The 14,053-nt window shown below is 42.5% G+C and overlaps 2 protein-coding genes across 3 annotated transcripts in view; one reads left to right on the forward strand and one right to left on the reverse strand.

Annotated features, from left to right (window-relative positions):
- The window catches only part of LOC135552944 (reticulon-4 receptor-like 1), a 243,701-nt gene extending 237,293 nt beyond the window's left edge, over positions 1-6,408 (reverse strand). The window contains exon 1 of the mRNA XM_064984900.1: positions 5,588-6,408. Within this exon, the coding sequence (XP_064840972.1) occupies positions 5,588-5,600 (13 nt within the window). The 5' untranslated portion in view covers positions 5,601-6,408. The remainder of the gene's footprint in view (positions 1-5,587) is intronic.
- Positions 6,409-9,074: 2,666 nt separating this feature from the next.
- The window catches only part of LOC135552946 (2-(3-amino-3-carboxypropyl)histidine synthase subunit 1-like), a 103,203-nt gene continuing 98,224 nt past the window's right edge, over positions 9,075-14,053 (forward strand). The window contains exons 1-2 of one of the 2 annotated variants that reach the window (XM_064984902.1): positions 9,075-9,194; positions 10,285-10,434. In XM_064984902.1, the coding sequence (XP_064840974.1) occupies positions 9,143-9,194; positions 10,285-10,434 (202 nt within the window). In that variant the 5' untranslated portion in view covers positions 9,075-9,142. The remainder of the gene's footprint in view (positions 9,195-10,284; positions 10,435-14,053) is intronic. The other variant, XM_064984901.1, reaches the window with a different exon arrangement.

Raw genomic sequence — 14,053 nt, forward strand, 5'->3', positions numbered from 1 at the left:
TTACCCAGCCCTACTGATACCTAGCCCACAACCATAGGAATACTTTGCTTCACAATAAATTGTAATGCAATCATGACAACATGTTAGGAGAATATTATGTTCTATTCAAATGGCCTCAGAACAGAACAAGCTCCCTCATTTGGTCTGGCTGGCTGAATGTTCTCCACACATAAAGTGACAGATGGGTATTTAGAGTCAGATACTGTGCTGTGTAAATCCTTGGTGATATCAAATCATTGTTCTGAGGAGGCTTTGCCTCGGGGTACTGTCTATGTGATTTCAGCTCTGGCCAGACTGCTGTTTGTCCTTCAGTGACAATGACAGACATAAATTCCCCCTGACTGTGAGTCTAGACCTCTGCTGAAGGTATCTAGAATGGTGACTGGTGAAGTCTAGGAGATGATATTATCTCTCTAGACAGGGACACATCCCTGGGTGAAAAACCATCTCTGACAGAGATATAGTCATGGAGGGCCTCTTGATGCCTGAGAGGTTGATAGTTGGTTATTTGATCAGCTTGTCTCCCTGGTGCTGCTGAGAGCTGACTGAGTGGGAGCTGTGAGGCTGAGCTGAGTTCCCTAGCACCCACACACTGAACCCTGGGAGTAGGCAGGGCAGGACTGGAGACTGAGAGCTGACTGAGTGGGAGCTGTGAGGCTGAGCTGAGTTCCCTAGCACCCACACACTGAACCCTGGGAGTAGGCAGGGCAGGACTGGAGACTGAGAGCTGACTGACTGAGAGCTGACTGAGTGGGAGCTGTGAGGCTGAGCTGAGTTCCCTAGCACCCACAAACTGAACCCTGGGAGTAGGCAGGGCAGGACTGGAGACTGAGAGCTGACTGAGTGGGAGCTGTGAGGCTGAGCTGAGTTCCCTAGCACCCACACACTGAACCCTGGGAGTAGGCAGGGCAGGACTGGAGACTGAGAGCTGACTGAGTGGGAGCTGTGAGGCTGAGCTGAGTTCCCTAGCACCCACACACTGAACCCTGGGAGTAGGCAGGGCAAGACTGGAGACTGAGAGCTGACTGACTGAGAGCTGACTGACTGGGGCCACATGTGTTTTCCTTATTCCTTTACACTGGGCTCATTATTGGTAAATCCTATCTGTTGTCTCCTCCACCATGCACTGCCTGTACTGGAAAACAACAGGGCCAACTCAATAGGCAATGTGCTACTACTCTGGCACGTAATTAGAGATGATTTACAGAGCGTGATTACTCTATGTTACAGAGTTTGATTGCTCAAACAATTATCTCTGTATATGCTGTGGTGATGGAGCTGAATGATGAAGGAAGCGTTGGGCTTTTGTTTGTCTTAGATGCTGTATTTGAGAGGGAGAATTATCACAATTTTCCAATAATTAGCATACATTCAAAAACAGAGTACAGTTAGGCTAGATCTGCAATGTGTTGTACTCTCAAAGTACATTCGTTACGGTATCTGAGTCTGAGCTGTGCTTTATGTTGATGCAGATACATTTCCCAATCAGATATTTTGTAACAACCTTGTCAATCTGAATGTCTTCTTTATGCAGAGGATGAACACAAATGAAAAGTACAAACTAACATGACTGGGGAAACCTGTGGGTATAGTGAATATAGAATGTCAATGGACAAGAGGTGTGTGTGTGTGTGTGTGTGTGTGTGTGTGTGTGTGTGTGTGTGTGTGTGTGTGTGTGTGTGTGTGTGTGTGTGTGTGTGTGTGTGTGTGTGTGTGTGTGTGTGTGTGTGTGCGTGCGTGCGTGCGTGCGTGCGTGCGTGCGTGCGTGCGTGCGTGCGTGCGTGTGTGCGTGTGGATGTAGGTGAGTGGGTGAGATTGGGAATGTGTAGAGACAGGAAAGTCTCAAAATGGCCAAGGAAAGCCTGTATCCAGCCCCCCTATAAGCCTGAGTGACATGCACCAGCAATTATAGCACATCACAGCAGGGTATATACAGTCGACATCACACCTCCCTCTATCTATCGCAGCACTACTCTGACACATCTCCCCAGTGTCTGTTCCATGGATGACTGGGTATGGAGAGAGAGAACGCGAGAGAGAGAGAGAGAGAGAGAGAGAGAGAGAGAGAGAGAGAGGGGGGGGGAGAGAGAACGCGAGAGAGAGAGGGGGGAGAGAGACAAAGAGAGACAGCAAAAGAGAGACAGACAGAAAAAGAGAGACAGCAAAAGAGACAGACAGAAAAAGAGAGACAGAGACAGAAAAAGAGAGAACGAAATAACGACAGAGACAGAAAGAGAGACAGAGAGACAGAAAAAGAGACACAGAGAGACAGAAAAAGAGAGAACGAGATAAAGACAGAGAGACAGAAAAAGAGAGACAGAAGAAGAGAGACAGAGAGATCAATCCAGAGACAGACAGCGAGAGAGAGACAGGCAGATAGGCAGACAGGTAGACAGGCAGACAGACAGGCAGACAGACAGACAGACAGACAGACAGACAGACAGACAGACAGACAGACAGACAGACAGACAGACAGACAGACAGACAGACAGACAGACAGACAGACAGACAGACAGACAGAGAGACAGAGAGACTGAGAGATAGAGACAGAGACAGACAGCGAGAGATGGTATAACCTGCATAGTAATCAGAACCCACCAGCTGCGACACTGCAACCCAGGGATGCAGGGAGGGTAACAGACCACTAGCACTGAGCAAGAGGGCCACACACACAGGGATTAGTAATAGGGACAGAAACCAAAAACAGGGACAGCAGACTCAGACACACATGCTGTTCACACATAGATAGGACTGGCATGGCGCACCTGCATCACTTTGCATACATAGATAATGTACTACACATCTAGACAGAGAACATTTCCACATCATGTCGGCTTATTGACCAGACTTACTTTGGATTCCATACAACATCAACAAAACTCAGATCAGGTTGGTAGGCTTACTACTCTGGTGCAGCTACATACAAATCATCAATTGGTTGAAAAAAGGTGTGAAATACCAATACCCATGATGCCCTGTTCAGGTCCAGTCCATTACCTGGCAGTCAGTCTCATAAGGCCATCCTTCCTAATCTTGTCTCGTTAACTCAACTATTAGAACATAAACCATGGATTCTGAGGCATGATAATAATCACATGATAATAATTACACAGCTAGTCACAACTTCTCGTCAACCTGAGGAGTGTTTCTGCTGTCATCGTGTCACTCCACACAGTTACTCACTTTGAATGGGAAATGTGTCACACACCAAATGTCAGGCCGGATGCATCAGCCAGGCTCCCCTCAATGTGTTGTTCCAGGCACATATCTCAAACCCACCAAAGAACCTCTGAATTGTTCCCGTAAAAGCTGACTGATGCCTCATCGACAGTCTATTCTGACTGGGGGGATTTTGGAATACTGTGAAATCTATATTTTTTCCATTAACTTTCATGACACATCATCCCCCAAACCCAATATCTCATATGAAGAACTACAGTAGTTTACATGACTTCAAAAGCAAGAAAGCATATTCAAATAGTAATTATTTAAATTGTACATTTGTACATTTGTACATTTGCAATAAAATAATTGTATGTTTCTTGGCCAAACCATTTTTTCCCCCAGCTATCCAAACTATCTTGGTCATTCTTGTCAAGTATTAATGCCAGGCATGTTATGTGAAGTGTTTTCATTGTGGGTTAGTATCCTGCACAGCAAATACACCTGTAAAGTGTACCACAGTAATAGCCACCCAATGACCATCAGAAGCATTTACATGACCATGAAAACTAAACCTGACAGACAGTATGCAGAGTGGCCTGGTGTTCAGTCATACATTATACACTAAAACACTGTTCTAACTTACTCAGAGTTAAACTACATATGTGGGATCTTAATTTGATCACCCTGTTGCAGGATAACTGATAAATGTAAAACTTGTGTTGTATTTGAGGTTCAAAAAGGCTTCTGAAGTTTGTAATTTTCCCTTTGAAATCTGACTTGATTTTCACTTACGCAAAATGTCCATGAATAATAATCCACATAATAATTCACATTTTCTGTTGCTGCAGGATTATTTTCCTGTAGAAAACTGACTCAAATGAAGATCCTACATCTGTAACCTCCTGTTTTGTGTGGATGGGGTACTCCATCTCCAGACTCAACAGTGAGTTCCTAGCTAATCTGTTTCTAAGAGTCTGTTCAGTTCATGATAATGGTCAGGGTACTTGAAGCACAGACATTTAGTTACTGGCTATGTGAGTTCATCATTGAGATGTCACATCTCCAACCCTGGATCAATAATCAATATGATGATGACTGTCAGCGAGAGCTACAGAGGTGCTGAATGCATTAATAGAGGAGTTGAGAACAATGCATAGGCAGTGACACATAGTTGAAAGCCAAACAGTGGCCTTTTATTGATGCTGGGTGAAATGAGGGGCACCATTTTGTCAGAAGTATAATGAAGAAAGACTGTAGAAATGATCTTTCTTCAAATGCATAATCTTCATATTGAAACAATCAAAGGAGTCAAATGATCAAGAGAGCAAAACATCAGAAAGATTACATCAAAACTAACAGACCAATTACAATGGTATTACTATGGCATTAACATTGCTTTGTCCATTGCTACTCATTGCAACAAATTCAATGAGAATATGGAAATTGCATGTGTGTGTTTGTGTGTGTGTGTGTGTGTGTGTGTGTGTGTGTGTGTATGTATGTGTGTGTGTGTGTGTGTGTGTGTGTGTGTGTGTGTGTGTGTGTGTGTGTGTGTGTGTGTGTGTGTTTGTGTGTGTGTGTGTGTGTGTGTGTGTGTGTGTGTGTGTGTGTGTGTGTGTGTGTGTGTGTGTGTGTGTGTGTGTGTGTGTGTGTGTGTGTGTGTGTGTGTGTGTGTGTGTGTGTGTGTGTGTGTGTGTGTATGTGTGTGTGTGTGTGTGTTGAATGACAGGGGGATAGACAGAGTTCAATTTGTGTGCATGTGTGGTCAGGAGTGGTTCAGGTCGTGACATTGTCAACATAACTCAATGTTTGAATTCTATGTAGTCCTCAATCACTATATAAAGTCAGGAGTGACTGACAATGTAAGAGGAAAATATTTGTTCTGCTCACTGACCACCAAAAAATACCCTCCATGAAGCCATATGCAGTGCTTTTCCATATCACCTAGCCAGCCCTAGATCAATGCCCAAGAATGCAATAACCAGAGCGCACATAATGCTTATCCGAAAGACAGAGACCCGGCACAACTCATAAACTGCACTGCGGCATCAGCCGTTATTATCAAGTATAGTATTCGTGATAGGCTATGTCTGAATATTTCATTCCTGCCAGGCTCGCGCACACCGGGCTTAATGTTATGCAAATCTGGAAACCAAGTCATCGTCGCAATAAATGGTCACGTTCTCGCTCAATACCTGCAAGAATCATTAGCCTACCATGCTGGTGTATCATCATAACATATTTTTCATCACCGATAGCAGCAGACATGATAACACCTGGTAAACAACTAAGCATTTGCGCACTATTCAGTGGAGGAAAATTGATGGTGAATTTACGGATCAAGCACAGGGTGTTGTTGGCACAATAATAACTCATTGCTGCCAGTCGGATTGATGATGATAAAAAGTTCAAGCACACTTACCCCCTTTGAACATGGTGGAAGATTTATGTCGTCCTCAGTCTTTTGAAAATCATCTATTCTTGTATTCCAGACTAAACGTGCGCTCTCTAGTTTCGAAGTTGTGAAAATAAAAGTTTAAAATGTTTATTTGTTTTATGATGGGTCTAATGTAGCTCCTCTTGTCGCCGTGCCGTCCAGCCAAAACATTCAGTTGTGATGTATAAAATTGTCAACGAACGTTAGTCTCCTCTTATCCCGTTGAGTAGGCTGGTCTATGGGACGGACCTTTTCAAGCAGGATTTGGAAAATACGCAAGGGTAACGTTACGCATTGCGAAGAAATGCATTGAAAATGTCCTTTCAAAAGCAAAATAACTCTGGCGTTCGGCTTGTGAGATGCCCCTTACAGATCGTTTCAACCCTTGATAACCATCATTTTACACTCACTTTAAATGAACGCAAAACATCTATCACCATGTTTTGGGCAAAACGACTGTGCTCACAGCCTCCAAATATAGAGTTAATAATTTTAAAAGGGCAATCTAAATTCCTTCTCGAACGAAGTCGGATGGATCATATCACATTCGTTCAAATCTTTCATTAACATAAGTTATTTAGATTCACATTTCGTCTCTGAAGTCGGATTAGGCGCTGGGTCCTCAAATCCTGATTAAAAACTTGGACTTTGATGAGTTTCGTTCCGTATAAATCCCTCCAATAATATATTCCCGCGCTTTCCCGTAGTGTTTGGGAGCTGCAGTAAAATTCCTGCCGTTCTCCGGTCTTATCTGTGAGGACCTTTCAATTTACGTCTCTTCCTCAGAGAATGCAGACTTTCGCCATTCTGCGCTCAATGTAGACTAAAGAAAGTAGAGCTGTGGGTCCACTCTGGCTCATCACTGCACCCTCTCGGTCCGTCTCTATGTAGGCTCGTTCCGTTATTTACGGTGTCTGCTGGCAAAGTCTGAATGTTCAGCACTCCACTTGAAGGGAAAATATTACAAATATCTTATTATGACAAACATTACAATTTCGTGTTTAGAGGGCAATGTCATTCACATAAATGAACAGTGTCAAATAAAACACACAATAATTGATGTAACTCAATTGAATAACTTATTTTCTTCAAATCTGTTAGCCTAATCAGTAAGATCCTTCATTTGCTGCAGGCTCTGAGAGATGGTGGAATTTGGTTTAGAAATGTGGCCATGGCCACTAGTGTGCCAATTCCTTGGCCATCTCTCTCTCTCTTCCAGGGAAACATTTGTAGCTCAGTTTATACGTTTTTATATTTTGGTAAGAGCACAGTGTAGACCTACCCTTTAATGATGTTGGCTGTTTATCTGTCATCCAATTGGCCCAGAGCGCACTAGTCCTAAATCAGATAGCGACTTGTTGGTGGTTACTGAAAACATGATGAATTGATGGGGACAATTTCTCAACTATACAAGTAATGTATAAGGATGTACCAGCCCACTGTTCTTCTTCTAATATTTGAAGAAAATAAATGGTGTTATTGATATTTCTTACTGATAGCTAAGGTGTAATACTTCCTGTACCGTTAGTTGTGGATTCTGGGTAACTGCCAAATCCAGAAGGGTGAAGTCTGGTCAGATGCACCGTTCATAGTACCCTGGGGGATGGGAGACCCTAGTCCTAAAGGGTTGGTAGACAAACCCAAGGCAAGAGGGGAGGAGGACTTCCAGAACTCCAGGCTTCCCTAGTCAGAGGTCTCGCAGCCAGCCCGCTACACATGCACCATCACTGGGCTTCCTCTCCAGCCACCTCCCCCCTCTCCACCTCAACTTCCAGCTCTGGTTCTGGATAAGAGCGTCTGCCAAATGACTTAAATGTAATGTAAATGTAAAAGACCTATTCAAGATTTCATGAGAATTTACATTTAAAGATCTCAGGCTTCAAGGTTCCAAGATTAGAGCTAATACAATTAGATATGGGTTGATGGTTTCACATGGCTAGGGAGGATGTGCATGGCAATCAATAGAAATAGAAACAACCACAAGTATAATGACCTAAACCTAATGTATATGAAGTTACCTAAACGTTTGAATGAAATGTCTTTCCTGGCAGAGAGCACAGTGAGATTCAGGGTGGTGAATATAGACCAAAGGAATTAGAATGATCCTTCTATGGTACAGATGGCCAGCTGCTAGATCTGTGAAGGTGGAGACCAGCACAGTACTGTATGTGTTGTGTTGCTGTGTGTGCACTGTGCTGCTGGTGCCCTGTACCATAGTGTGGCTGTGATGGTAGTTTTCCCAGGAGGAGAGACTTTCACAGCCAATTAGTCTCAATGGTTACTGTTGCTATGGTAAGATGACTCATAACAATGGTTGCAGATAGAAGATAACACTGTATCTGGTCAGGATCATGAACCTTCCCACTGGCCACACACTGGTTTAATCAACATTGTTCATTACAATTACGTTGAACCAACGTGGAATAGACCTTGAATTGATGTCTGTGACCAATTGGTTGTGACCCTACTTAGAACTACAACTATGCAACACAATTAATGGAAGACTTACTTCAATAGCATGGAAGAAAATGCAACAGCAAGCAGGCTTCAATTGTCATAAACATTTTCTTTCAAGAAATGTAGCTTGCTGTAGGCCTATTTTACATACTAAAGTATATGTAGGCCTACAGAGATGCATACACTTGAGACAAGAACACTGTACGAAAGAAAAAAGCAACAGGGAACGTGGGACATGTTGCTAAATAAGGCAGTGTCGTTTTCACTGCAGCTATCTCAATCCTCTCAATTATTTTAGGCATGATATTTTGTGAGTCATTTCTGTCCCTTCCCTATCTCATTCATAGCCAAATTCTAACTGAACAGCAATGGCACAGACAGGAGGTGAAAATTAATGGTATCTAGTCATACAGATGTAGGATCTTCATTTGATCACCTTTGTGTTGCTGAAAATGTTCCTGCAAGAGGTGAAATTAAAACTTTAGTTTTAAAGGAGCTTCTAAAGTTTGTTGATTTGTCCTAACGAAAAAATGTATCTTATAATGTCCATTATAATCCACATAATAATTCTAATTTCCTGTTGCTGCAGGATTATTATCCTGCGGTGCAGTAGCAAATTGGCTCAAATTAAGATCCAACATCTGCAATTTCTGATGGAGCGAGAGAAGTTAACAGTATGCTTACAAAAGTTTGAGTTGATAATGTTGCTAAGAATGAAGGTTACTGTTAATTAAAAATATATATTTTCTATTCCATTCTGAACAAATGTAACATTTTCTATCATTTCGTGTATATAGAGATTCAGAACCGACAGGTAGCCTAGTGGTTAGAGCGTTGGACCAGTAACCGAAAGGTTGCTAAAAATCTGTCGTTCTGCCCCTGACCAAGGCAGTTTAGACACTGTTCCTAGGCCGTCATTGAAAACAAGAATTTGAACTTAACTGACTTGCCTAGTTGAATAAGGCTACTATTTAAAAAAACACGGACAGCGATGCACTGCTGATTATCTCACATCGATTGTTCCGCCTGCAACGATGGCACTCTGCAATTGATTACTGGCACCTTTCTGGCTCCCCTGAAAACATGGCGGCGCCCACTGTCGAAACGCAAATCGTTCCAGCAAAAAAACGAACCGGTAAGTATGAATCTCTTATATTAACACTATCACACAATACATAACCGAGTACGTGGTGTATGGGACATGCTTTTAACAAAAACATTGTACATTGCCACCATGAATAAGGAATTATGACGCAGATACAACTAGCGACTAGCTAATGCTAATAATAAGGAAAGCTGACTCAAATGGTTGAAAAGAGTGATTAGCTGGCTAACTTCCGATTTATATGAAACATAATAGAACACGTTTTTAAATCTCTTTAAGGTCCAGGAACTAACGTTTAGCCAGTGAATCATCAGACACTTTCGCCCATGCGCAATTAGACAAAGAGGTGACTTGCCAGGTCGTCTGGCGGGACCACACTTGACAGACAAGGTCACTGTATTAAACCTAAATAAATAACCAATAATTCTTGAGGCATCCTTTACAGCAGGGATCATCAACTAGATTCAGCCGCAGGCCGATTTTCTCTTGAGCAGATGGTCAAGGGCTGAATCATAATTACAAATTATGTGTAGACTGCAAATTGATCATAAGAAGCCCAAACATATATATTATTTGACTAAAACATAATAATTTAAAACCTTGATTACATTTGTATACAATAACATAATGTATATCGCTACTACTTTGGAACAGATTTCCAAAATAAAAATCACTTGTGGCTGATTTGCGGGTGTTTTTACAGTCTTTTATGACCAACAAATAAACACCCCAAAAATAACTTTAAACAAATAAATTGGGCCCTCGGGCCACTAGTTGGGGAACCCTGCTTAACATTAGGTTGCTCTTAGTTATGCTATAATAAAATATAAACTACAACAACATTGTATTAACTTGTTGTCATAGTGACTGGATTATAATAGCATATGGAGGTGAGTGGTTTTGTAATTAGGCATATACAAGAGGAATAGGGATTGTGCAACTTCAAAGCAATTACTAAAACAATATGTAACAACTCGTGTATATAAGAGCAACTTAATGTAAAATATTACCAATAATCATAACAGAATATGCCTCTACACCGTATTTGATCTGAAGCCTCCTGTCTTGTCTGTGTTTGTCAACTATCTCCCACAGTACAATTATTTGATTCTTCCCCTAGTACGAGGACCACGGCGGGTGGCCAATCAAATTCCTGATGAAATCCTGCAAGACCCAGAGTTACAGGAGGCTATCCACGCTCTGCCTGCAAATTACAACTTTGAGATCCACAAGACAGTCTGGCGGGTGAGACAGGCCATGTCTAAGAGAGGTAAGCGCAGAATAGACCTATTCATTACATTTCTACGATCTATTAGGCTAGGATACTGTACTCTATAAGGCTAGGTTAATATACTCTATTAGGCTAGGATACTGTACTCTATAAGGCTAGGTTAATATACTCTATTAGGCTAGGATACTATACTCTATTAGGCTAGGTTAATATACTCTATTAGGCTAGGATACTATACTCTATAAGGCTAGGTTAATATACTCTATTAGGCTAGGATACTGTACTCTATAAGGCTAGGATAATATACTCTATTAGGCTAGGTTAATATACTCTATTAGGCTAGGTTAATATACTCTATTAGGCTAGGTTAATATACTCTATTAGGCTAGGTTAATTTACTCTATTAGGCTAGGTTAATATACTCTATTAGGCTAGGTTAATATACTCTATTAGGCTAGGTTAATTTACTCTATTAGGCTAGGTTAATATACTCTATTAGGCTAGGTTAATATACTCTATTAGGCTAGGATACTATACTCTATAAGGCCAGGTTAATATACTCTATAAGGCCAGGTTAATATACTCTATAAGGCTAGGATAATATACTCTATTAGGCTTACTATACTCTACAAGGTTAATATATTTCTTACGCTATTACTTTACTGGAAAAGACTAATGAGGTGTGTATCAGTTCCTGACTAATGTATTGCTATTGGGTTGTGATTGTGATGAGAGGGGTTATTGGGTTGTGATGAGAGGGGTTATTGGGTTGTGATGGTGATGAGGGGTTGTGATGGTGATGATGTTGATGAGGGGTTATTGGGTTGTGATGTTGGTGAGGGGTGAGGTGTTATTGGGTTGTGATTGTAATGAGGGGTGAGGTGTTATTGGGTTGTGATGTTGATGAGGGGTTATTGGATTGTGATGAGGGGTGAGTTGTTATTGAGTTGTGATGGTGGTGAGGGGTTATTGGGTTGTGATGTTGATGAGGGGTGAGGTGTTATTGGGTTGTGATGGTGATGTTGATGAGGGGTGAGGTGTTATTGGGTTGTGATGGTGATGTTGAGGAGGGGTGAGGTGTTATTGGGTTGTGATGGTGATATTGATGAGGGGTTAGGTGTTATTGGGTTGTGATGTTGATGAGGTGTTAGGTGTTATTGGGTTGTGATGTTGATGAGGGGTTAGGTGTTATTGGGTTGTGATGTTGATGAGGGGTTAGGTGTTATTGGGTTGTGATGTTGATGAGGGGTGAGGTGTTATTGGGTTGTGATGTTGATGAGGGGTGAGGTGTTATTGGGTTGTGATGGTGATGAGGGGTGAGGTGTTATTGGGCTGTGATGGTGATGTTGATGAGGGTTGAGGTGTTATTGGGTTGTGATGTTGATGAGGGGTTAGGTGTTATTCAGTTGTGATGGTGATGAGGGGTGAGGTGTTATTGGGTTGTGATGAGGGGTGAGGTGTTATTGGGTTGTGATGGTGATGGTGATGTTGATGAGGGGTGAGGTGTTATTGGGTTGTGATGGTGATGTTGATGAGGGGTTAGGTGTTATTGGGTTGTGATGATGAGGGGTTAGGTGTTATTGGGTTGTGATGGTGATGAGGGGTGAGGTGTTATTGGGTTGTGATGGTGATGTTGATGAGGGGTGAGGTGTTATTGGGTTGTGATGGTGATGTTGATGAGGGGTTAGGTGTTATTGGGTTGTGATGATGAGGGGTTAGGTGTTATTGGGTTGTGATGTTGATGAGGGGTGAGGTGTTATTGGGTTGTGATGGTGATGAGGGGTGAGGTGTTATTGGGTTGTGATGGTGATGTTGATGAGGGTTGAGGTGTTATTGGGTTGTGATGTTGATGAGGGGTTAGGTGTTATTCAGTTGTGATGGTGATGAGGGGTGAGGTGTTATTGGGTTGTGATGAGGGGTGAGGTGTTATTGGGTTGTGATGGTGATGGTGATGTTGATGAGGGGTGAGGTGTTATTGGGTTGTGATGGTGATGTTGATGAGGGGTGAGGTGTTATTGGGTTGTGATGGTGATGAGTGGTGAGGTGTTATTGGGTTGTGATGGTGATGTTGATGAGGGGTGAGGTGTTATTGGGTTGTGATGGTGATGTTGATGAGGGGTGAGGTGTTATTGGGTTGTGATGGTGATGTTGATGAGGGTTAGGTGTTATTGGGTTGTGGTGATGAGGGGTTAGGTGTTATTGGGTTGTGATGTTAATGAGGGGTGAGGTGTTATTGGGTTGTGATGGTGATGAGGGGTGAGGTGTTATTGGGTTGTGATGGTGATGTTGATGAGGGGTGAGGTGTTATTGGGTTGTGATGGTGATGTTGATGAGGGGTTAGGTGTTATTGGGTTGTGATGATGAGGGGTTAGGTGTTATTGGGTTGTGATGTTGATGAGGGGTGAGGTTATTGGGTTGTGATGGTGATGAGGGGTGAGGTGTTATTGGGTTGTGATGGTGATGAGGGGTGAGGTGTTATTGGGCTTTGATGGTGATGTTGATGAGGGTTGAGGTGTTATTGGGTTGTGATGGTGATGAGGGGTGAGGTGTTATTGGGTTGTGATGTTGATGAGGGTTGAGGTGTTATTGGGTTGTGATGTTGATGAGGGGTTAGGTGTTATTGGGTTGTGATGGTGATGAGGGGTGAGGTGTTATTGGGTTGTGATGAGGGGTGAGGTGTTATTGGGTTGTGATGGTGATGGTGATGTTGATGAGGGGTTAGGTGTTGGGTTGTGATGTTGATGAGGGGTGAGGTGTTATTGGGTTGTGATGGTGATGTTGATGAGGGGTGAGGTGTTATTGGGTTGTGATGGTGATGTTGATGAGGGGTGAGGTGTTATTGGGTTGTGATGGTGATGAGGGGTGAGGTGTTATTGGGTTGTGATGGTGATGAGGGGTGAGGTGTTATTGGGTTGTGATGGTGATGAGGGGTGAGGTGTTATTGGGTTGTGATGGTGATGAGGGGTGAGGTGTTATTGGGTTGTGATGGTGATGAGGGGTGAGGTGTAGAGGTCGACCGATTAATCGGAATGGCTGATTAATTAAGGTCTATTTCAAGTTTTCATAACAATCGGAAATCTGTATTTTTGGATGCCGATTTGCCAATATTTTTTAAATGTATTTATTTTTTATTATTATTTATTTTAAATTGTTTATACCTTTTAACTAGGCAAGTCAGTTAAGAACACATTCTTATTTTCGATGACGGCCTAGGAACGGAGGGTTAACTGCCTTGTTCAGGGGCAGAACGACAGATTTTCACCTTGTCAGCTCGGGGGTTCCAATCTTGCAACCTTATAGTTAACTAGTCCAACGCAACAATGACCTGCCTCTCTCTCGTTGCACTCCACAAGGAGACTGTTACGCGAATGCAGTAAGCCAAGGTAAATTGCTAGCGAGCATTAAACTTATCTTGTAAAAAAACATCAATCATAATCACTAGTTAACTACACATGGTTGGTGATATTACTAGATGTTATCTAGCGTGTCCTCCGAAGTGAAATGGCTAGTTAGCGCGCGCTAATAGCGTTTCAAACGTCACTCGCTCTGTGCCTTCTAGTAGTTGTTCCCCTTGCTCTGCATGGGTAACGCAGCTTCGATGGTGGCTGTTGTCGTTGTGTTGCTTGTTCGAGCCCAGGGAGGAGCAAGGAGAGGGACG

Source organism: Oncorhynchus masou, chromosome 13, assembly GCF_036934945.1.
Source record: "Oncorhynchus masou masou isolate Uvic2021 chromosome 13, UVic_Omas_1.1, whole genome shotgun sequence".
NCBI classification, from domain to species: Eukaryota; Metazoa; Chordata; class Actinopteri; order Salmoniformes; family Salmonidae; genus Oncorhynchus; species Oncorhynchus masou.